We start from the raw sequence: 25,243 nt of genomic DNA on the forward strand, positions 1-25,243 counted from the left end.
CTAAAGTTTTAAAAACACTGACCTCAAAGGAACCACTGTAAATCTCAAATTTTAGTATGTACAGCTTTAGACAAACTGGGAATATCAGGTGGGGCATAGGAATGTGTTCTTTTCACAAACACCCTGTGTGATTCAGCAGCAGATTGTCTGGGACCACATACTGGGAAGGATTATTTCAGAGGCCAGTTGTTCTTTGGCTATTAAGCAGAGAACCAGTGAGAGAATCCATTACAGAACTCCTGATGAGTACTCAAACTCCCCCACCCCCTTTTTCCCTCACTACCATGGTGTGAAGCTAACAACAAAGGGTTAAGCTTTTGAAATGAGATATTTGGCCTGCCAGGCAATATCTACAGAATTGCCATTTCCCATCTTACCTGGTTTTCCATGTTGTCTAAGGCTCTACACTCTGGCAGTCTAGCTCTTCTCATCAAATACAAGAATACCAGCAGATACTGTTGGTAGTCCCAGAGCTCTTCAGCTCACTGAGGTTTTCATTCACCATTGGGGGCAAGTCAGTTTTGTTACTTAAATTGTGTTTTTATTCCCATGTTTCCCAAGGGTACCTAGAAATCTCTCCCGTGAAGAGTGACTTATCATGACATCCTGATTTGTATATAATGTTCTGGGTTTGTATGTGGATCATTAATAGAAGACTCTTTTACCCTTGAACCATGTCTTGTTCAGATGATTAATTATATGGTGAGTCTGCCCCTGAGGGTTCTTGTTGTTGTTTTTTGTTTTTGTTTTTTTTTATGATCAAATGATGGATTTGGTCTCAAAGACTCTTCATTCCGTTGATAGTGGCTAAAACCACATGGGGACAGCTGAGGCTATGGTTAGTTCTGGATGTATAGTATTTTTAATAGCCTTTTTTTAAATTTTATTTTGGCATCGTCTTTAGATTGCAGACTGGAAAAAAAGGTAGACGGACATACAGAGGACTTAAAGGGAATGAGCAATGGCATTCACTGATAACTGAAGGAGAAGCCAAAGCAGATTTTGAGAAATCCAAAGGAGCTCATTATTCTGGCAAATGCCCTCACCTAATCTGAAGGAGGACATGTAAAACTGAAGATGAATCTGTGTGTGTAGCGTGTACGTATGTAACTTACACTCATATGTTATCTCATGGACATGAATGATATGAATTTTGTATCCTAATGAAAGGTTGTAATGTCTTACGTTGCCTCAGTTCCATCATCGAGTTTGCACAGGCACTGCACAATCTTATATAAAGAATCAGTTGTATAAGGCCACCCATATATGTGTAATAAAAGTTATATGCACTACTTTTACTCTTCCTGGAAATACACCATTAGATAACACATATGAAAGCTGCTACTTACTTTCTAGTTACTTCAACTGGAAGAGAGTAAAAGAGGATTCCAGAAGAACATTATATCACACTTAGAGCAACCATTAGGTCTGTGGCTCATCAGACTGGCTTTTAAAATATGCATGTGCCTTCAGAGACCACCCCAGGTTAAAAGTCTCTAAATACTTCATGTTGCTCTACTGTTAAATAATGTTTAGAGTTTGTTATCTTCTGCGGGCCTTGGAAATCTAATTATTTATAATATCCAGTGACATTTACATTTTACTAAATATACTCTGCTTGTAATAGTACATGTCGTGCATAGGAAAATGGGTAGATAATGCCTGGCTCTACATTTGCTTATATTGCAAACTATCAGGGTAACCTGCGTTATCTTTTTGTTATAAGTATATGATGTTGAAAACATAATTCTCAAGAAGTGCCCTTAATAGTACCATTTAAAAACAGAATAAGAAAAGTTATCGTAGCTGAAATCATTTGTTCACCATTTAAGTCTCAAGTATCAAATGGAATATCTATTCAAGTTTATTGGTATCTTCAAATAGCAACATTCATTTCCATGCCAACAGCTACAGAGTGTTTGCTTTAGTTTTTGAGATTGATTGAAAGTAGATTGTAAAGTTGACCTATTGTGTTAAGCTTATTTACACAAACATAGTGTCTTGGAAAAGAAACTCGGAAAGTGCATAGCAGTGGAATCCTAAGGTATTTCACATCCTGAGCTTTCTAATCTGCTTTACTGGGATCTGTCATATAAAGAGGTCAACTTTTTCATAGTTACCTTATTTAGGAGAAAATTACTTCAAAATATATTCTTAAACTTGGGCTGAAATTTATGGGTCGCTTTAAAATAAAAAGTTTTGCTTCTCATTGGTTTGAAGAATTCGCCTCGGTAAAGTAATTTGTTAGTATTAACACGCTTATCAAACAACCACGGGCGACATTTTTTTCAGGCTCTTGAAACACACAAGAAACATAGAAGAGTTGAAAATAACGTTACTAAGATATAATCAATAAAAAAGCCGTAAATGTGAAGAAAAAAAACCAATTGCAGTGGAAACTGGAAAAAAAAAATCAATGTGGGTGCTGGATGATGGGAAATAGATCATTTCAAATCAATTTGGGTGCTGGCTGGTGACCAATCGATGATTTAAAATGAATCTGCGTTTACTCAAGGGTTAATCTTGGTGAGTGAGCATTTAAAAGCCCTTCCTGACGCTCGGTCCTCTCCTGTTGTGTACACTTCGATAATCAGCCTATTCTATACGGGCCTCCCTCCGGATGCCCGTTGCCCGTCAAAGCGCGGACTTGTCTCCTGCGCTGAGTGACGTGGGGCCAGTAATACCGGGAGGGCGGGCGGGAGCCCGGGCACGTGGACCAGAAACGCTTCCTAGAAACAGCTCAACCCTGCCTGAACTTTCCCTGTAAACACAGCCCGCTGACAGAACGGCATCCCTGCTGGGCGGACCCTGCAACTCGTAGAGGGAATGGCCCGTCTTGTTTTTAATTAGCAAGGTGAAAGGTGAATTAAAACTAGCTGTTTGGCAAGTCAGTGCAAGAGGCTGACTTCTGAGAGGCTTCAAGGAGCCAGAAGAGAAGAGCGGTGCGTGTGCTCAGGGGTTTTCTTTTCTGAATGAACCGCTTGCAGAAGTGACAAAAAAAAAAAAAAAAAAAAAAGAAGAAGAAGACAGTTTCCTCCGGAGGCTATACCCGCGCAGTTACTGAAGAGAGCTCTGGACAGGACATGGCTCGGAAGACTCACTCCTTGGAATGCCCTCCTGCTCCCGGCTTATAAACAACTGTCCTCCTCCGGGGAAGAAAGGTTTTACGTATCCAAATACAGCCTGACAAATGGCACTTTGGGACCGTGCTTTCTGATGACAACGCGTTCGATTTCTGACAAAGCCTCTCACGCGCTGCCCCTGGAGGGGAGTCCTAAGTGAAACTCGGACCCGCCTTCAAGTGCGGATCGGAGGGCTTGCCCGGGGCGGGGGGCAGGCAGCAGCATGGCAGCGGCCGCCAACCTGGTCACCTGGCTCCTGTGGAGCCACTTACTGGAGCTTTGGACAGGAGGGCACACGGCAGATACCACTCACCCCCGCCTACGTCTGTCACATAAAGGTAGGTCACCTTTTTAGACCCTTTTGTGAAAGAGGGGAAAAAGAAATGAAAGCCCTTTAACCTAGATCTTGGGTCGTCACAGACCCTTGAAACGCAGCTGAAAAAAAAAAAATTATTGCAAAACTGACCCAAGATTCTAAGTACCTGTAATTAGCATGTCACGCTCACCGCATCTGAAAATAGTGCAAAATTGCATGCCAACTTGCAATGCAAGATGTTATTTTTGTCTTGTAAATATTAGGTTTTATTAATGAGAAGTTCGCTCACTAGCAGACACACAGAAGAGGGCAGGAAGCAGGTTGTAAATAGCCTTGAGGCGCTGAAGCCAAGTTAGCAGTAGGTATTTGAATACCAGTTTATGCCTTATGGGAAACACGATGTTGGAGAAGGGCTTCAGAAATAGAGGTGCAGTATAGGTTTGGTGTCGCCCATAATGGGGATGAGGGGAGGAAAGAAAATTCCTGAGAAGCCAAATGATTTCTTACCCGTGATAACAAAGTCATCACCGTGTAATTAAAATGACTAACGACTGATATAAATTAGCTTGTTAGTCGATTTGATTATTAGAATTTCTTTTATGTTTGGCAAAAAAAAAACCATTCAGAGTTTATTAGCCATCCTTGTAAACTGATTTATATGGATCAAAGTATTAAGAAACTATTCACTAGCATCTATTCTTTTTGTGTGAATTCATAGTGCTTAACTGAAGATTTTTCAGAAAGTGCTTAAATATTTTATTCTGAGCTATGTCTTGTAAAGCAGCATTTGGTCATAAATAAATGATCAAAAGGTAGCTTTTGCATCAGGACCAGTAAAAGCCGGTCATGAATAGGTTTGATGATTCTTCCTGTAAACAAACAAACAAACAAACAAACCCCACACATTGAGAAAGTGACTGCTGACCCTAACGTAATTTGGAATAAATTTTCTGGGAAGAAGTATTTATTATCTATCATTAATCACTAAGACAGATAACAGTGGCAGTAACAAGAATTACATAAGAACCACTTTTAAATTGTGTATGCTTTTAAATCATCCCGGTTCCAGAAACCTGTGTTTTTAAAGTATAGGTGTGATCTTTACTGGAGGGAGAAACAGAAATGGAAGCCTCAAATTTAGATGACATGAATGATCTTGTTTGTTTGTTTGTTTGTTTGTTTTTATTGGGCAGTCATCAGTTGGTTCTGAGCATAGAAATTTCTCATTTTTAGGATAGTTAACAATCTATGAATACTTTCTTCATTTAAATAGATTTCCTCCTGTACTCCCCTGTAGATAATGAAAGTTTAAGAGACATGCAGACAGTATATCTGTAAGGAATCTAAAATACAGTACCTAACGTTAGCACAAATTATTTGAATTGGAGAGATGTATCATGGTATGTATCAAAAATGCATATTTCTAAGAACTTTGATCAAATGTATCAAAATGTAAAAATTGGATGTGATGAATTATGGACAAAGAAGGATGTCAGAAAAAGAATATAATAAATGGGCTGTTTTTCTTGTGTAGACAAGTGGATAAGCTGCAGTTTTGGCAAGCCATTATTCAACTACACCTGGTATCAACCTTTTATACCTCATTATTAGGGTACTTGTCTTCAGTAGTTCAACATCAGTATATTTTTGAAGCTATCTAATATCAATATTTCATTAGAGAGCTTATAATCTGGTCCAAGCATACCCAAACTCTCTAATGCAACTAAATGCTATGCATACGATTGTTATCAGACTCATCTGGACCACATCTTTTATTTTTTCCCATTACCTCTCTTAATCAAAGGTAGCTGTAATTGATTTTTGGGGTTGTGTTAGATGATGTGGGAGAAGAAATTCTACCTACGTGTACACTAGACTGAAAACTACCACAACATTTCCCTTGGTTTTTAACCTTTTGATGTAATGGCACGAGCTGAAATCCACAATGTTGTGCTTTTCTACAAAGACAGTGTACAGTTACCTGAAAATAGAGTGTTCTCACTTGTGCAAGTGAGCTGGAAAATCAGCTGAGAGATCACACCAGCGATGCTACGGGAAGCAGCAAATGTAGGCGCTGCAGGTGCCTCAGTGCAAGGGAGAGCACAAGACTGCTGGAGCAGGAATATTCAGCCCCATCTACTTTTGACACTCGAAACAGCCCATTTACTCTTTAAACTCTGAACTCCACTGGACATCTTAGAGGTAGCCAAAAACAGGGTGGAATATTTCAGAGTATAATCTTTTGCTATCTTAAATGATGTCAGAAATGGTACAATTTGACTAATGGATCAATTAGTTGATTAATACTGTAAATGAGTACACGGTCCTTCAAAATAAAGAGCACTGTATATAAATAATGTAACACCTCTGAACTGCTGCCTGACCCTCAGCAGATAAATCTAGAGGACTCCCTAGAGGTGGTCTACTGGATTAATCCATTTCATAGCAGTGGTTTATGCTATATGGGAGAAAGACAAACATTTTTCTTACCTCCTTCATTAGCAAGATGGCACCTGAGACCACAGGCCCAATGTCTCTTGCCCCTAAAGAAGCAGAAGTTTCAGCATCATATAAAAAGTTTGAGCTAAACTATATAAAGAGCCCATGACTCTCCCTTTTCCTCTCTCCTCCATCCTTCTCTATCTTTGGATGTGGGACGTTCTTCAACAGAGTTTAAGAGGAGAAGGATCATGAGAGCTAAAAGGGAGAAAAGGCAGATGAGGAGTGAACCAAGGTAGAAAGTTGGTGTCAGATATAGAGCATCTTCTTGTTTATTTGCCACTGTGCTCCACCTGCCTGGGGATAATATTGAATGTCTTCCTCTTCTTATTGAATATCCACTCTGCTCCAATGTTAAGCAAATATGCTAACTGAGAGCAAGCCTAATGGATAAAGTGACGACATATTTACTTTTGTTGAGGCAATGCCTATGTCTTTCATGTGTGTTATAGGTACAAGATAAATTGTGTTACCAAATAAAATTATAGCAAGTTGCTCTTCTGCTATGTAAGACTTTTCAGTCAAGATTGGAGTTGAGAGTAATGGTACCAGGCAAGTATTTAAGTGTTTATGAATAGTGAAAAATTATGGCCAACGTTATAGCCAGTTCCCTAAAGAGGAGAAAATTTGTGTGATTAATTCAAGTTTGTAATATTCTACCCATGGATTTCCTTGAAAACTAGCTCTGATCCTCCTCACAGAAGTGAAGGAAAGAGAAGACTCCTGCTAGATGCAGCTACTTCCCCCTGTTGATGTCTGTTTTCTCCTTATCTCTCACCATCCTGCATTAATGAGGTTACAGGGAAGGCAAAAATAACCTTCTTGATAATGGAGCTCAAAGAAGAAAAAACAAATGAGCAAAGCCCCATGTCAAAGAAGAAATCCCAATGTATATGGAAAACTCCAGGAATTCAAGCAAGGAAACTTGACAGGTGGGGTAGGGATTCAAAGACCTAGTCAAGAATGACACAGTCACAGAAGCCAGGGAGAATGGCTGAGTAATCAGAGATATTTGGTGAGAAGATACAGAAGTGAAGGCATATTCTGGAATAAATATGGCAGAAGATCATCCCTAAAATATGTTGATGTTATAAATATAGATTTGAGCATTGAATACATATCGATCCACATAAAAAAGTGGGATAAAGAGTATTAGTCTATCTATATTTAGATATTATAACCCATTAAGTCAGAGAGCTTCATATGTAGAATCAGAGGTCTCTACTCCAGCTCTAGGCCGTCCACTTATACTAATGATAACGGTCTGTGCCTCAGTTTCCTTAATTTGAAAATAAGGATAGTAATGGCGTTTTCCCTGTGCAACTTAATGGGTTTTTGAGAGAATCAAATATAACAATAAAACTATGAAAGTACTTTATAACCTAAAAATTATTTTATTAATGTGTCGTGAAGACTGATATAAATTAAGAGGGTTAGATGGAAACATGTCCTAAAGAGAAAAATCTTTGGGAATGGAGTGAGGTTGGACATCCATACATACTAGGATGATGTTAATACAAAAGATAGAAGAAGTCGGTCTTAATTAACATAAAATGTATGGTTTGCCATGATAGGTTGCATTCACTCCAAATCCCATCTTTCATACTTTTGATCTCCAGTTATAATAATTTAGAAGATTGTCGCATCTGTGCATTTTTACAAGATTCATGGCCGGTAGTTTTGGCTATTGGCGTGAATGTAGTATATCTGTTAATTACACATATTTACCTTACACCCCATCTTTCTGATGTTCTTTCCTAATTTATGTGAAAGAAAATTGAGATCGAATTCTAGAAGAGGACAATAAAAACGAAGTTTTAAATGATCATCCTGGAGACTGTATTTATTTCATAGCCAGAGTAAATGAGAAAAAAAAAAAAAAAGGCAGTGACTGAGCCAGTTTTTCCTGACCCAGCTCAGCTTTGGTTTTTCAGCCAGTAACGAAATATTATCAGTAGTGATATTAGTCACATATCCCTGTGTGGTTAATAAATAAAAACCGGTCATAAGGCATGATTCATGAAGAAAGTAGCTAAATGGGACCCTGGAGTAAACACACACCTCATGCCAGTTCTCCATCAGGGAGAGTCAGTGAGAATTAAGTGGTAGATTTACTAAAAAATAGTTTATATTAAATTAAAAGTACTGGGTAAGATGAAAGGAATTACAGTATGTTTTGTTGAGTTTGGTTTACCCAAAATATACTTTCTGTAGATGAAGTCTATGTAAGGATTTTAGAAGGTGCTATTCCTTGTATTTTGATACTTGCTACAGACAGATACTGCACTCATATCACAGGAGTGTATATGGATAGACTAAAGTTCCTGAATGACTATGAATTACTTACTTCTTATCTGGATATTGGGTGTTACAGTGGTAAAGCGGTTGTGCTTTAATATAGAGATAGGGTGAAGGGAGGTGAGAGTTAGCAAAAGCAGTAAATGGACTTTAGAAATGAACTGGGCCAACTTTGGAATGAAAAATAATGTAGCTGAGTAAAATCATTCTTTAAATGCTTTATGAAGAGAGTGTCTTGTACATAATATAGAACGGATACTTGTTCTTGACTTTAAGTATATGCAGTACTCATGTCCTAATGGAGTATTCTTTCAAAAATCTGTTGCCATATTGTCAGTTTGCTGCTATGTCAGATCTTTCATTTAGCCTGAGACTATTTATTTCATAGAGAGGGTGAGATCAACTTGTTGGGCTCCGTGCTATTATGACTACATAATAAGGAACCAAACATCAAATTGGACATTGTTGGTGGAAATTATTATTGTTAGCAGTCTGCAGAGTTGGTTTTATTTCATCACAGATATCTACTGGAACCATCCTGGGGAGTTCTTAGTGGGAGAGTGTGCAAAGATTTACTCCTTTATCTTTGTGTGTAAAACTCTTCTGTGGTTTAGTAGAGGAATTTAGTCTGCAGGAATCCAGAAATGGCACTCTGCATGCATGCATGCCCCTTTATACGTAGCCACTGCCGTGTTAAAGTGGTCTTCTAAGTTCAGTCTCCGAGAATTTAAAACAGAACAAAGTAAAGTTATACCATTAAAACACTTTCCAAAAAGTGCAGAGGGAAGATGTAGATTATTTTCTTAGTTTCAATACGCAGGGCTAAATGTTGGTAATCGTCTTTAGCACATCATCTGACACTTAGGAATATTATATAAATTATACAAAGGATTATGGTTATTTTAGTAATGATTTTTTCACAGCATGATTTTAAATAACATTTGAAGCATTAGGGAAACTATCAATGTCATTAGTTATTTCTTGGACTTAAGCAAGCATTATTCTTTGTACTCATGACATGGATGACCGTGACAAGACTGGATATTTTATAGGCTGGATTTTCTAGACTATGAATGAAAAGGGTATGTGAATACCACATTTGAACCAAGTGTTATAGTCTCTGATATTGAGAGAATGTTTTCTCTCAAAGAATGTGCCGATTTCAAGAACTGAAATGTCTGAGGAATTAATGACTTGACGTCATATGGCCCTGGGGATGGCCAAGGCAACTGACTACTCAGGAAATGTTCAGCCTTCATTAGTTCTAATGTCTGGTTCATGGTATTCGCACCTAATGGCCCCATTGCCCTGGCTAATCTTGGCTACACAGCTAGTGTGGAAAAGAAAAAAAGAAATCCATGATTTGCTTGATATCTGGGGCTTCGAAAGGTATTTCTGCTTCTGTTCCTGGTGAATTCTCAGCCATTGTTGCTCTCTGTTTAAGGACGTGGTGCCTGGCCTTGGTACAGTACACGCAGAAGAGTGGTTTAGGCCTAAGTGTTACAAAGCTGTCTCACGTTCTATCTTCAGTGGCCTAAAAGCTCTGTTGACTTTGAAGCAGGCATACCTAATATGAATCTTGTTTCTGGCTCTATGATCCCAGGTTAATTATTTATATTTACTTATACTTAGTTTCTCATCTGTAAAATGGGGTAATATGAAATTTGCAAAACCCTGAAAGAATTACATGAGATAATGCAAATTAGTGTGGCAAATAGTTTACTGTAGGAAGATTTTCAGAGGTTATCTGATGAATCAGAAGTTCAGAGGGAATTACCCTACCCTGATTCCATTTTTATTCTAAAAGCAATCATGAGTTAATTATTAACTTACAACTTAAAATAAGGGAGGATCCTTAATCATTGTAGGCTTTTACTTGCAAGCTAAGATTTTCTTTCATGATATCTAGCTCTTATTACAGTAGATAACTAGAAGGAACAAGGGATTTTGGGGTCTCTCATGTTTATAAGTCACTGTAGATTTCTTCTTTTTTTAACATTTATTTATTTTTGAGAGGCAGAGAAAGACAGCACAAGTGGTGGAGGGGCAGAGAGAGAGGGAGACACAGAAACTGAAGCAGGCTCTAGGCTCTGAGCTGTTAGCACAGAGACCAATGCAGGGCTCGAACTCATGAACTGTGAGATCATGACCTGAACCGAAGTCAGATGCTTACCGACTGAGCCACCCAGGTGCCCCAATTTCTCCTTTTTCTTCTCCTTCTCCTTCTCCTTCTTCTTCTTCTCCTCCTTCTTCTTTTGATAGTGTAAGGAATTAAATTATCCTTAATTGGGAAGTTGGAACTTCAAGGAAAAGGAAAGTTGGAACTTTATCTGACTAGTACCTTGGAGATAGCGGACCAAAGCCACAACATAAACAAAAGTTACTAACAAGGGTTACTGTAGACCCAGCTTCGCAAAGCACATACAACTAATATTACCAGGACCAAACCACGCTGTCAAAAGTTAAACAAAACAGTGTCCTGTAAGCAGCTCTCAGAGTCACAGGTATTGCTTGCTTTGAAAGTGAAAGGAAACTCTCCACTGTACCTTCCCCTGGACAAACAGGTAAGATAGCTGGGCACCCATCCTGTCCTTTTGGTAAGTGCTCACTAAGGTGCATTGAGTGGGTACATGAATGGGACAAGATGATTCAGGGCCACGTTTTTTAAAGGAGAGTTTGATGGGGGTTGGGGTGAGGAGCACCGAGGAAGCTAAGGAATCCTGAAGAACTATTTATGGCTCCTTCAGTAAGACATGCATTAGGAGAGAGGCTAGGCCTTTCTCTTCCCATTCACCTCCAGGCCTCTCGGGGCTGCATTGTAGTGAAGCGGCCGGGGCCTCCAGACATGTTAGCGATCTTTGCTCATTTATAATCAAGCACCAGCCCCTGCTTCTGCTTCTCCTTCCCCTCCCCCTCCTCCTCCTTCCCCTCCCCCTCCTCCTCCTCCCCTCCTCCCCCTCCCCCTCCTCCCCNCCCTCCTCCTCCCCCCTCCCCCTCCTCCTCCTCATCTCCTCCTCTCTTCTTCCTACCACTTCTGCTTCTCCTTTAATCTACTTTTTGCTACACTTGTCTTTCCTGGGTGATCACCACCCCCCTCCCTTTTTTTTTCCTTTTCCCACTTCATCCTTTGATTCCCCCCTGTGTCGCTGTCACCACCCCCACCCTCTCTCTTTTCCTCCTCCTCTGCTGTTTTTCCAGGTAGATAGTTTTATTTCTCCCTCATCTTAGACCAAAAGTGGAATGAAAACATATTTCTAGTTAATGGTGTATATTTATTGGTCCTCAGTTTACCTTCCATATTTGTGTTGTTTTTATTGTCTCATTTAATGAATGGAAGACAGGACCTTTGAATTAAACAACAAAGTTTGCTTTTACTCATTAGGCATTCAAAGGCTGTTGAAATTCATGACAGAGGAAATATGAAAATCAACAGTTTTTTTTTTTAATTTTTTTTTTTAATGTTTTATTTATTTCTAGGAGAGAGAGAGAGAGACAGCGTGAGCAGGGGAGGGTCAGAGAGAGAGGGACATACAGACTCTGAAACAGGCTCCAGGCTCTGAGCCGGCAGTCAGCACAGAGCCCGACGCGGGGCTCGAACCCACGAACCGCGAGGTCATGACCTAAGCGAAAGTCGGGCGCTTAACCGACTAAGCCACCCAGGCGCCCCTGAAAATCAACAGTTTACTAGCCACCTGGACGACTCATCCTCTTTGTCTCACCTGTGTTTCTGGTGGACGGCTAATGCCGCCCGGTGTCTTATGGGTACGAGGACTAGAGCAGGAAGAAATCAGAGTACCCAACAGGGGAGACTATCCCACCCTCCACCTCTTGGCTAAGCTTGGGTTAAGTGTAAATTAGGATATTCTTCATGTAAGCCCGTCTATTTCTAGGCCATTTCGGTTCATTTTCTCTGAGTTTTAAGCCTTAATTCATTGAAACCAGAATAAAAAGAGAGTTTTATTCACAAGATAGAGCAAGGGGAGCAGCGTCCCTAAGAATAAGTCTCAGTGGTGATTTTAGGTAACCAGACAAACTCCAGAACCAGAAAAGAACAGTGGCAAAGAAAATGGGAATAAAAGAGGCCGAAAATAGAGGGCAGCTAGGGACACTGACCTTTTCCCTTCTGACCAGTTCCCTCCCAGGAAATGATGGGAAATGAAGAGAGCTTTAAATTCAAAGCTCAAGATGTACTGTAGAATGAAAATCAAAGAGGAAATGTGCTGACAGCATTGCACATAGCTATTCATGCCTCCTGATGGCTTTTTTCCTAAGCCCGAGTCCAAAAGTTTATTATGTACCATGTGATTCCTGAGACCCTTTCCAATTCTAAAATTCTAGGACTCTTTTCCTTCCCTTACTAGACCTCCCAGTGTGTATAACTTCTCCAAAATACTTTAAAAATCCCTATTAGGAAACAGTATGTTCTGGTGGAAAGAGTAAGTATGAAGTCACAATTTTCAAATCTTGAGTTTGAGTCTATAGTACATATATCCTATCTCATGGTGTATGATTCCTGCTAAATCATTGAACTCCTAAGGCTTACCTTCCTCACAAGTAGAAAGGGACTAATGTACACTGTGGATCTCATATAATTACCATAGAATATGTACATGTATCATGGACACATATATCTTATTATGCCTTATAATATTCTCTATTTAATTGTCTTTACACATTTTAAGATTTTTGAGGGCAAGGAAAATTTAAACTTTTAAAAATTTTTGAAAATATTTTTGGTAAGATGTTTGTGAATAGATTAAAATGACTTCATTCAGATCGTTCCTAAAACCAGTAATTAAAGGCTGGGTGGTTAGTGTCAAGTGAATAAAAAACAAAACACAGCTTTTTGTTATTGTCATTGGCTTCCATGTTATGGTTGAAAAGGCAAAAGTATAAAGGCTTCTTTACTTTTCCTGAGAGTTAGAGCTACTGCTAAAAAATTTGCCTGACAGAAGGCTTAGTGGAATTTCATTGCAGAGGAGATGAAGTTACTTGGGATTTTCTTCCGTTCCTCTTCCAAGCTGGGATCTGGAGGAGATAGACACTGGGGTGCTATGAAAAGTGTCAGAGACTGGCAGCTCAGCTCTTCTGGGAGCTTCTTGATCGTGATTCTGGCGCTTAGGAAGCTGTGTTTTAACAAGCCCTGCAGGTGACATCATGCTCACTGGAACATGAGAAACACTGGGCTAAGTGTGGGGGATGAGCTACAAGGGAGCCTCACTTTCATGTTACCTTTTCATTTTTTTCCCCCTTTAGGTCCATCACCTACAATAAAGGTGTTACTTATTCAAATTTCCAAGTCACACCCTTGATCCTGATAAATATACTTGAATTCCTGAGTGTCTATGACACCATTTTCTACTTACTATTGTTTTTACTAGATGATATATATATAGGTAATAATTTAACATGTAAATTAAGTCTGATTTTAATGATTATTGGTGGTGTAAATTATGACACGTCATGAGTTCAGATGAGAAAACCTCAAATATTGGTGAATTATGGAAAAATATTTTATAGGATTCCAGAACTCCTTTGTCTCTCAGTGAAATATTTTCTTGGACTCATGAAATTAGGTCCACTTCATTTTTTTGTGATATATCCTGATTTTTCCTTTCAGGGACTCAGAAGCTTCTGTGTCTTTTTAAGAAATATTTCTGTATCCCATCATTCACTTATTCCATGACTACTTGCTGGGCTTCTTCTATCTTTAGATACAGAGCATCATGCGAGGGATTTAAGAATAAAAACCACACAGGGTTCCTGAGTGGCTCAGTCAGTTAAGCATCTGACTTCAGCTCAGGTCATGATTTCGTGGTTCGTGGGTTCGAACCCTGTGTTAGGCTCTATGCTGACAGCTCAGAGACTGAAGTCTGCTTTGGATTCTGTGTCTCCATTCTCTGCCTCTCCCTGGCTCTCTCTCTCAAAAATAAACATTAAAAATAAAAAAGAATAAAAAACACAGTTTTGTAAGGATCCTGGAGGGATCCTGGAAACATTGAAGGTAAAAACTTAAAGAAATGTGAGTAAAGTTCGAGTTTTAGTTAATAATAATGGATCAGTATTGGTTTATTACCTGAGACAAAGTACCATACAAATATCAGGTGTTAATAATAGGGAAATTGGATGTAGGTATATGAGAACTCTCTTCACTATCTTTACACCTTTCTTGTAAATCTAAAACTATCCTAAAATAAGTTTATTAAACACACACGTGAGCATGAGCATGTGCACGCGCGCGCGCGCGCGCACACACACACACACACACACACACACACACACACCACCTCTACTCACTCTTCCTGTGAGGCCTTAAGGTCTAGTTGCAAGAGAGACAAGTCATGATAAAGCAGGATTTTTTTTCTCTACTTGAAGTTAACACAAAGCGCTTATGGAAGTGTGGAGTTGGGAAGGAGAACCAGAGCACAGGCTTGGAGATGAGAAGTCTGGGCAAGAAGCACAGAGCGAATCATCCACGCCTAATCCTGTCTTGCCACCATTGCTGCCTCCTTCCCACCACCATCCTACTGCGTGTAATGCTCTATCTCCTCCTACACACACCACTGCCCTTGGATATCTAAGTAGCTGAACTGCACTGTGTCCATACATTTCCTACACTCAATAGTATCACAGATGTTCTGTGTTCATGGTAAATTAAAGTCATTTCTATATGACTTTAAATAATTCTCACTTTTCTTATTCGAGTAATATGATTAATATAAATTCACAGGTAAATTTTGAAGTTTTTGAAGGCAGGTTTATTGTTTTATTGTTTGAATCCTTAGAATCTAATATAGGTTATGTACTTAATAAATTTATTACATCTGTTGCATTTAATATGTGGGATGTAATTGTTAGGTTTATTCACATTCATGTTACCAGTCTGAATTCTTTTGTTGGATGTCACATCTAAATAGGTTCCTAATTGCCTAGTGAGACAATAGGGCTTGAAGGAGCATTCGAGAAGTTAGGGAAAGGGATGAGAATACTTCTCTTCTGCCTCTGCTCCAAAACGTTAGGTCCTCCTTTGGCTTCAGGTCTTCTATAACAAACAGTTTGAAGAGAAATCCAGAACTGCTTTAAAATTGTTCAGGACATATCTGTATATGACTCGAAGGTACAGTTTATGGCTTTGGCAGAGGGTGGTTTGAATTCATCTGGGCCATTACATGATCGATGCCACATTTCAAGCAACTTCCCGGTTGCTTCAGTCATGATCTCATGTCCAGTGTAGCATCAGATTCATTTCTAGAGTGATGATCTATGAAGAGAGACAAAGAACTAATGCATGAAATCAGCAACAAAGCAGAGAAAGGCAAGAGTATCTAAGGGTAGTAACTTATTCAACACATTTGTTTCTAAAGAATATTCTAAATGAACAAAAGCAAGAGTATTTTTATGTGTTTATCCATTTATCTCGGTGCAAAGGTGGACTTGACGAATAATTTGACTAGGCTGCTTTTGTTCTGTGGATTGATTGCTCTAAAAGCATGATAGACAATAATGTAGTGAGAGGAATAAGCACTCTGTGCAAATTTTATAATTAAATTAGCTTATGAAAGTTATTTTCAATTTATTTCCCAGCCCAAGTTAATTGAGAAAGAACCAATTAAAAATCTGCCTTAAGATTTTATCTTACAAAAACTGACAATATGTTTTGAAATCTTTGTATACTTGAGTTGTTTTGTTATTACCATACTATTACTCAAATATAAACATCTAATATGAAAGAGAAAACTAATGGACATAAACGGAAAGGTTAAAAGTGAAATTAATTCAGGAGAGAGCATATGTTTTGTCACTGTCCCTTTCTTCTCTAAGGAGTAAATAAATATGGAAACAGGAAGCACCTGATTATCTTATTTTTAGAAACCAAAGTCAAGTTGTCAAAATAAATATATAGAAAATAGGATCATTTCGATCACTTTGAGCAAGGTAAAAATAATATATTTTTAAAGTAAAATGTGTAAAGTAATGGAAAATAAAAGTGATTCCTTTTGAAATAGCTCTGTCATTACTGATGAAACTGATATAGCTGTTTTTCTTTATAAAAAGCAAAAAGTAAAAAAAAAAAGAAAGGAAGGTAAAAAAGAAACTTCAAGTTTAAGATTATCACAATGCATAAATGCTACACATATTTCCGGTCAGATGAATGATAACCTGACAGATACTTTACAACTGCTTGGAATGAGTACTAGAATATTGAGCTCGCTGACAATTTAAGGGTCTGCTTAAACCGGAGTTAACCATATGGTGTGTACTTAGAATAGCTATCCCACCCATTTTTAAAATTTAAATTAAACAGGAAAAAAATCTTTTTCCAAAGTCAAATGTTATCATTTTAGTTGGTGTATTAAATTATCCACATAATTGTACCTTCTTATTTATAAGGGACAAGTTAATAGGTCTTTTCAATCTGCCCATAATGAAGAAAGAGAAAAGAAGCTAGGACTATAAAAATACTGGAGTGGATACTATAAGCCACCTCCCCCCAAAAAACCAATTTCATTACTACATTGTTACAATTATGAGAAGTTAATATGTTTAAACTTCAACATACTAATATGCTTTGATTTTTTAGTAATTCCCCAAAGCAGAATTCCTTGTAATATTTAGATGACCATAGGAAGAAGAAAAACATTACAGTTAAGTAAATTATGCTTCTAATCATAAGAATGTAATTGTATCTTTGTCATTATATTTCTCAGAAATAAGATAAAAGTTATGTACTGGGCACTGCTTTTGACAGATTTTTTTGCCAAATGTTTTTTACTTGCTCCAAAATGTGTATGCCCAAACTGAAGCCTGATGTATTTTAAGATTGTAGAAAAAAAAATTTCATATCTGGAGGGGAAAAAAAAAGAGAAGTCTCTAAAGCTTAAAATCAATAAAATTAGACAAGAATAGAAATGAAAGATTGGGAAATTAATAACAATGAGAAAGTCTACACACAAATACAGCAGTAATCACTCAGAAACACATTAGATGCCTTTTATTATATTGGTCTCAAAGGATGTCAAATAAATAGAATACTCAGATTTTGTTGTATGCGGTTGCGTTTTGGGATATATAATTATGTTCACTAGGCATTTGCATGTCTACATGAGTAAACATATAATAATTAGGACTATTTTGTTTAGATTAGAATGCCATTTGTCCTATTAGTCTGATAATAAATACCCACTGCCTCATTAGAACAGATTTTGATGTTGCTTTATTGTTGAATGTCCAAAATGCTGCTAACATGAGGACGCTTACGCGCCATGTATCATTGGGAAGGTTTGCTATTGTGGAATAGAACTCTTGCGAGCCAAGGCGTTGCTTCAGGCAGAGCTGTGCCTGTAAATGCTTCTGGAATATTGCAATGTTGTTGCCTGCAGCCGGGCGTTTCGCTGGGCGTTTCACTTCTAAGGTTCCCCCAGCCAGGCTCCAAGTTTCCATTCACACTGCTAGCCACTGAAATTTCCCTTTGTCTTCACTGACTATTTTTTTCCTCTTAACAAATAGGCCCAGCTGCTGCTGCAGCCGGTTGCCCACACTCCCCCAAACTGCTCTCGCTGAGGATAGCAGCCAGGAGAAGGAATAACAGCTGGGATTGGCTTACTTTGGCATCTAAATAATTTGGGGTGGGTCCATTCCTAACTTTATTATTTCATTTAATTTTATAATCTTTCCTTCTGCTGCAATTAAAAAAAAAAATAGGTAAACGATGGTTTTCCAAAACATTGCCTTCATCTGGCTGTGACTCGGAGACCTGGCTGCTCCAGACAGATTGGTTCAAGTGCACACTGTTATTTTTTCCACTTTGAAGCACCATTTGGAAAACAAACGTAGCAGAAACAAATGTATTAATGTATACCGGACATTATAATGTATAACCTTTCTCTGATTCGGATCGATGGAAACTAAATGGCACCTATGTCACTGACTGGGATAAGGATTAAATGAAAGACCATTTGAATTCATTTAGAATAGTGCCTGATGCATAGTAAATTTTAAATAAGTGTTTGATGGAAAGAAAGTCAAGGAGAGAGGGAGAGGCAAAGAGCAGTGGAGAGCACTGGAAAGCAAGAATGGAGCAAGAGAGAGGAGAGAGAAAAGGGAGAGAGGATGAGGAGAAGGGAGGAGTGGAGAGAGAAATTCCTGGTGGAATATGGAAAACCAATAATTACACTTGTGCAGTTAACACTCATGTGACACACATAGAATTTCCTATATCTCTTCCAAGCAAAATAAAAATAAATGATTAGAAAAAGACTGGAGTTTAAAAATGATTGTGGAATTTTACCCAAATCAGAGTATTTCCTTGAAAGTAGGAATTTTAGTGTTTGAATCACATCCATGGCAACCAGACAGGTAGTCAGACACGTTTGTTATTTTGAATTTGTACAGTCTCTTGGAAAGGGAATTTGCTACCTGGTAAGGAGCTCCGTTCCATTTTTTTAAATTGTAATTTTAAGTAATCTCTACATCCAATATGAGGCTCAAACTCACAAGATCAAGGGTTGCATGGGGCACCTTGGTGGCTCAGTCAGTTAAGTGTCCGACTTCAGCTCAGGTCATGATCTCACAGTTCATGGGTTTGAGCCCCATGTCAGTCTCTGTGCTGACAGCTCACAGCCTGGAGCCTGCTTCAGATTCTGTGTCTCCCTCTCTCTCTGACCCTCCCATGCTCACGCTGTCTCTTTCTCTCTCTGTCTCTCAGAAATAAATTTTTAAAAAACATTAAAAATTAAAAAAAAAAAAAAAAAGAGTTGCATGCTATACCAACTGAGCCAGCCAGGCACAAGTCCATTCCATTTTTGAATATTTTAATGAGGAGAAAGTATTTGCACACCTAATCCAAATCTATCTTACTATATTTTACAGGTTTTTTTTTTTTAAGTTTAGTTATTTATTTTGAGAGCAAGAGTGAGGAAGCAGGAGAGGGTGGAGAGAGAGGAAGGAAGAGAATCCCAAGTAGACTGTCAGTGGGAGCCTGACACGGGGCTGGCACTCAAACTGCGAGATCATGACCTGAGCTGAAATCAGAAGTTGGATGCTTAACCAACTGAGCCACCCAGGAACCCCTCTATTTTTTATTTTTTAGTGGTAGTTCTTCTACTGCCATAAGGTTATAGATCATGGCAGACCTCCAAATGTTAAAGAGAGTTTTCATGCCCTTTTGTGGTGTGGGGTGTACATTTCTCATGCCATGGTTACCCTGACTGTACCGTCAGGGTTCCGATCGTCTTCCTCGTTGTTAATGTCCCTCTTAAAATGGAGCACCACAATCAACACTTAAGGGATGCCTCCCTGTTCACAAAATAGTGGCGCTGCTAACAGGCGACTTTTATTGATTAAAGCCACCTGAGTCGACAGCGGTTCCTCTGGCACATAGTCGAACCTGTTGGTTTATAGTGAGATTGCCGTCAGGCTTTTCCCATAGACTCGAAGCCAACACTTTCCTTTATTTCACATGCGTGGCTTATTTGTTGAAGTTAAGGAAAACCCTCTCCCACTCTCTCTAATGTCAAATGTAAATCCTAAGCATAGCGACAGCATGTGGTGTCCTGGAGAAAGACATGAGCTCTGGCGTGAGACATGCCCACATTCAAAGACTGTTTTCAATTGTGTTTAATGTTTATTAACCTCGGTTTCTGCATTTATTATCTATAGGAAACTTAGCTAGTTAGAAATGATAATGCTTATATTCATTACAGAAATTCTCTTAAAAAGCACTTTTAAAAATTTAAAATGCACATTGTATGGGTTTCTCTACAATGTCCGTATTTGGAAGAAGTTTAACACACATTTAAGACAATTTTTAAATCAGCATATATAAAATAATATGCTTTTGGCTTTCAGGGAAGATGTGAACTAATAAATGTCATTGCTGATTTTCTTCATAAACATTGTTAGGATGATCTATATAATTATAGTAAGGGAAAGGTTAACTCGAAATTCTTTAATATGAAGAAATAAAATACAACCCTTCTTCACAGCTAAAATAGACAGGAGACTTTTTAAATGTCTTAACAATTTTTATTTAAAAAGAATCTGGAATGGTCACCACAGCAGAATGGCAGAATTAAAATACCACCATAGCTGTGATTGCTTAATTTTGTAACTTTAATTTGCTGTCTTTTTGTAGATTTGCCAGTCTCTCTGGGTATTTGTAGAAAGTACTGCAATTAAAATTAAAAAAAAAAAGAGGCATATGATTTTTCAGAATAATTTTTTTTCATTAACTCCTTGTAAGTCCAATAGTAAGCTCTAGAAAAATGATTTCACTGGAGACATCACATGTTAAAAAGTGTGTGTCATTGAAAAGAAATTTTTAAAAATCTATTTTTCAGTCAAACTTATTTGTGGTACCTGTTCTATTCTGGTTATAGGATTAACTTCATCACACGCTCTTTTCCTATATTACTAGTTAATGAGCTACTTACACGTTTCTGGAATTTTAAATGTAGAGGAAGAAAGAGTCTAAGAATAGTATTGAGTCAGGTGGTCACCAAGTCCAAAGAACACTACATATTCTTTGTTTCTTAAATCAATTTATATCTGTCTTGTCCCACTAATGTATTTATGCTCCATCTGCTTTATTACAATGGCCTCCTGACTAATATCTTACTGTCAATCCAATCTACTTGTCATACTCTAAGCGGAGTGATCATTAAAAATGCAAATCTTGCTCATTTCATTCCCCCAAATAAATCTTTAATGGGAAAATACACATGGCTTTTAAGAGAGAATGCACCCTTCTTGATGTGGCACATGAGGCTTTTCGTGATCTGAGCCCTGTTTACTTTTTCTTTTCTTTCTTGTGACTTATCTTTTGGAGTTTCCGTCTCCAGTGATTCTGAGCTCCATGTCATTCTGGACACCTGTCAAGTTTTTTCTTGACTCCAAGTCTTTGTACATTGCTTCTGCTTCCTAGAATGACTTTTTCTTTTGTCTTCAACCTGCCTTTCTCTTCTGCTTACTGTTAATGTCTGCTCATTTTTAAGACTCGATTTAGGCATGAGATGTCTTTGCCAGTCTTCCATTAGCCTCCATAGCACTGCATACATAGTTTATAAGTGATTTACATTGTATTACAATTGCCTATTTATATATTAGGTTCATCAGGACAAACTAGTTGGAAATAGAGACAGTATTTTACTGATTATCGTAACTATATATCTTCATACCTAGCAAAGAGCAGGAACTCAGTAAGTATATGGATGAATGTGTTGTGCTATGGCCAACTGGTCTTTTCTGGGTGTTCATTCTATACAAGAAGCATATGGGAAAAGCTATACTTCAATGTCACAAAAGAATCTTTAACTTAGGAGAGCCATAAATGGCCTGTTCACAGATAATTCCGAAATTATTAATAAATACGTTACCCATAAACTTCATCATGTTTAGGTCGATATTATTTTTTCGGTGTTGTGAAAGAATACTTTTTAAGCACTAACCCACTTTGTATAAATTCCAGATCAGCATCTTTGGGAACATCTAGTATATGAAACAGCCTTTTAAAAAGCCCATCAAACAGTGATTTACAATTTCCTCCTTCATAAAATCACTTAGTTACCAATGTATCCAAATTATAAATCCTAGTAAAGGAAGTGGAAGTTCTTTATACTCTGTGACACAGTTATGGAAAAGTATTTGGTGGAGTTAGTTTCATTCCTTTATAGTTAACCTCCATAAGGCATTTATTAGCCCTCATATGTGAAATGGAAATTGCTCATTCTCAAAGGAGGATTATATATAAATACTACTGCAAAATGAGGATTTTTAGGAACATAAAACATCAATAATAAAAGTTAATGCTGGGAAGAAATTTGTTGCCCACAAAAATACTATAAATGACACGAAGATTTGGTTTAGACTTTGTCTTTTCTGTTTAAAATAATAATTTTTGTAGTAGAGGCTAAAGTCTGGGATGGTGATACCTCCCGTTTTGGTTTTATTTTTCAGTATTGCTTTGGCTATTCGGGGTCTTTTGTGGTTCCATACAAATTTTAGGATAGTTTGTTCTAGTTTTGAGAAGTATGCTGGTGCAATTTTGATTGGAATTGCACTGAATGTGTAGATAGCTTTGGGTAGTAATGACATCTTAACTATATTTATTCTTCCTATCCATGAGCTAGATGCTAGGAAGGATGTGGAGAAACGGGCACCCTCCTACACTGTTGGTGGGAATGTAAACTGGTACAGCCCCTCTGGAAAACAGTGTGGAGGTTCCTCAGGAAACTAACAATAGAACTCCCCTAGGACCCAGCAGTAGCACTGCTAGGAATTTACCCAAGGGATACAGAAATGCTGATGCATAGGAGCACATGTACCCCAATGTTCATAGCAGCACTCTCCACAATAGCCAAAACATGGAAAGAGCCTAAGTGTCCATCAACGGACGAATGGATCAAGAAGATGTGGTTTATCTATACCATGGAATACTACATGGCAATGAGACAGAATGAAATCTGGCCAAGTGTAGCAACATGGATGGACCTTGAGGGTGTTATGCTGAGCGAAATAAGTCAGGCAGAAAAGGACAAATATCATATGTTTGCACGTATAGGAGGATTAGGAGGAACTTAACTGAAGAAGAAGGGGGAGAAGAAGGGGGGAAATGGTGGGGGAAAGGGAGAGAGGCAAACCATAAGAGACTCTTGAATGCTGGCAAAAACTGAGGACTGATGGATGTAGGGGGGGAGGGGGGAGGGGCATGGAGGAGGACACTTGTGGGGATGAGCACTAGGTGTTATGTGGAAACTAATTTGACAATAAACTATTTGTAAAATAAAATAAAATAACTTAAAATAAAATAATAATTTTTATATGTAAGTGATGAATTACTAAATTCTACTCCTGAAACCAATGTTACGCTATACATTAACTAAAATTAACAAAATAAAATAATAATTCTTAACATATATTTTAGAATTTTAACCCAATTTATTGTTAACATGAAGAAGAATATGAATTGGGATCTTTGAGGAATGTTTCCTGGCAGATGTGGGATCTTTTGTGGAACTTGAAGGATGGGTAGGAGTTCAGTGAAAGAACAAAAACAAGAGCATGATTTGCAGACTGATGCAAAAAGGCAAGACTGATGGCAATTGTGGGGAAGTTTAGGAGAAAGCCAAACTGAAAAAAGAGCAGAAAATGACATTGATTAAGTATCTCGGAGCCCGTTTGCTAGGTACCGTTCTTCTTATTAGCAGTTATTAAAGCATGACAAATTGTGATTTTTGTAAAAGCAAACATTCAAATATATTCCTTTTCCTATTCTGACAGAATGCCCCATCTCAGAACAAGTTCTCTCTAAAATGAGAGAGAAAATGAAATCCTATTTGCTCTAGAATGTACTCGTACCAAAATGTAGACAAATGCAAAAAAATTTAAAAAGTTCCTTTCTTTTGTAAAAGTCATCATCATCTGAGTGATAATTGCCCTAACTACCTAGATCATGCTTTGCAATAATCCAGATATTTCTATATTGTTTATTATGATGCCATTGGTCAAAATGCTATTTTCTGTTTGTAGTCTATATACTCCACTTGTCAAAAGATTAAGACAATAGACTCACATGTAATTCACAGCAGCTAATTACCCCTGACTGAATATAATTATTGAAATCACAAAAACAGACTTGGAAAGGACCCCAACGAGTTATCTCATTCGTCATAGTCTAATCTCTTCAAGGGCATAGATCGAAGCTGCTACCACACAACTACCTACTGAAGACGTGTTTTTCTTTTCCTTTCTTAATCAACCTAAGCCATTTCACTATTGCTAGGCAGGATTGTTTAAGACCTTTCCTGTCGAGAAAATTCCACTTAAGACATAAAGGTTTCAGGAGAGAGATTCCACAACAGCTCTTAGTATTTAGCAAAGCTTAGCGCTCAGAAAGCTTACTGAAAACTAATTCTTTATTTTATCTAGGGTAGCTCACCCATGCTTCTTCCATTTAAAACCATTCTCTCTAGTGTTGTGTGGTTCACTTAAAATAGTAAAATTGCTTTATAGTTGCTATAATCTGTCTTCTAGTGGGAAGGTGTGGGTGTTTGTATGTAAACCTCTCTCTTCTAGTGGTAAAAACAATGGTGGAGATATATAAAGTATGGCGTTATTAATGTTCGTCTTCTTATGGCCTTAGAAGTGTTATGTTTTAACCTATAAATTGCCTTTCCTCATAAACAGAAATATTCTCTCCCTGCCAGTTCTAGGAGCTCCCACATTCATCCATGGTTGCCTACATTATGGGTACAACCCATCCAAGCTTGTTTTTTCCTTCCCTCTGGGCCATAATCCAAGCTCTTAAATTTTCCCTAAATTTTCTTATCATCATTATTTTATTCTGTCACCAGGTCCCTCAATGCCACACTATCTATAAAGTAGGGCATATAAAAACAACCTCGTGCGAATTGAATGCTATGTGTAATGCAAAGTTTACAAACATTTTAGAACAGTTTAGAGGAATCAGGTCTCAAATTCAGTATTACAGTGATGGTAATTTCAGTTTACTTGGAGAGAGAAAAAGTAAACAGGTGCCACAGAAACTTCCAACAGTGCTGGGCACAGAGAAAGTGCTCAATTAATATTAGCTCCCTGTTATTAGCTTGGATGAATGTGGCCATGGTGGTAGTGTCTAAATATGCCACAGCAAGATCTGTATCTGATTTGTTTTTATCTTCTGCAGGGGATATAGTGCTTTGTTCTCTTCACCGATGGGTTCAGTATATATACGCATGCATATATTCTGTAAGTAGGTACTGAGTCAATCAAACAAAATTCTTTAAGAACAATAGGTAGGAAACTATCTAAGCCTTTAAACTGTTGTGAAGTACTGTTTGAACTGTTTATTAATCTTTTAATTCTTCACCGGGTACATGATAGAACTGTACATCCCTACCTTCCCTTGGAAGTTAGCATGGCTTTGTGACGTGCGTTGGCCAATTAAATGAGGTAAGAATTGACAAATGTCGGTGCTGTGCAGAAACTGCAATCTGTGAGACCGAGAGTGTGA

The 25,243-nt window shown here is 38.0% G+C and overlaps 1 protein-coding gene across 1 annotated transcript in view; it reads left to right on the forward strand.

Moving 5' to 3' along the window:
• The first annotated feature begins 443 nt into the window (after window positions 1-443).
• Window positions 444-25,243, forward strand: part of SEMA3E (semaphorin 3E) — a 248,001-nt gene continuing 223,201 nt past the window's right edge. Inside the window, exons 1-3 of the mRNA XM_039220705.1 lie at window positions 444-702; window positions 905-1,098; window positions 2,293-3,460. Coding sequence (XP_039076636.1) covers window positions 3,346-3,460 — 115 coding nt within the window. The 5' untranslated portion in view covers window positions 444-702; window positions 905-1,098; window positions 2,293-3,345. The remainder of the gene's footprint in view (window positions 703-904; window positions 1,099-2,292; window positions 3,461-25,243) is intronic.

This window comes from Hyaena hyaena, unplaced genomic scaffold (genome assembly GCF_003009895.1).
Source record: "Hyaena hyaena isolate Hyena2069 unplaced genomic scaffold, ASM300989v1 scaffold_903, whole genome shotgun sequence".
NCBI lineage: Eukaryota > Metazoa > Chordata > Mammalia > Carnivora > Hyaenidae > Hyaena > Hyaena hyaena.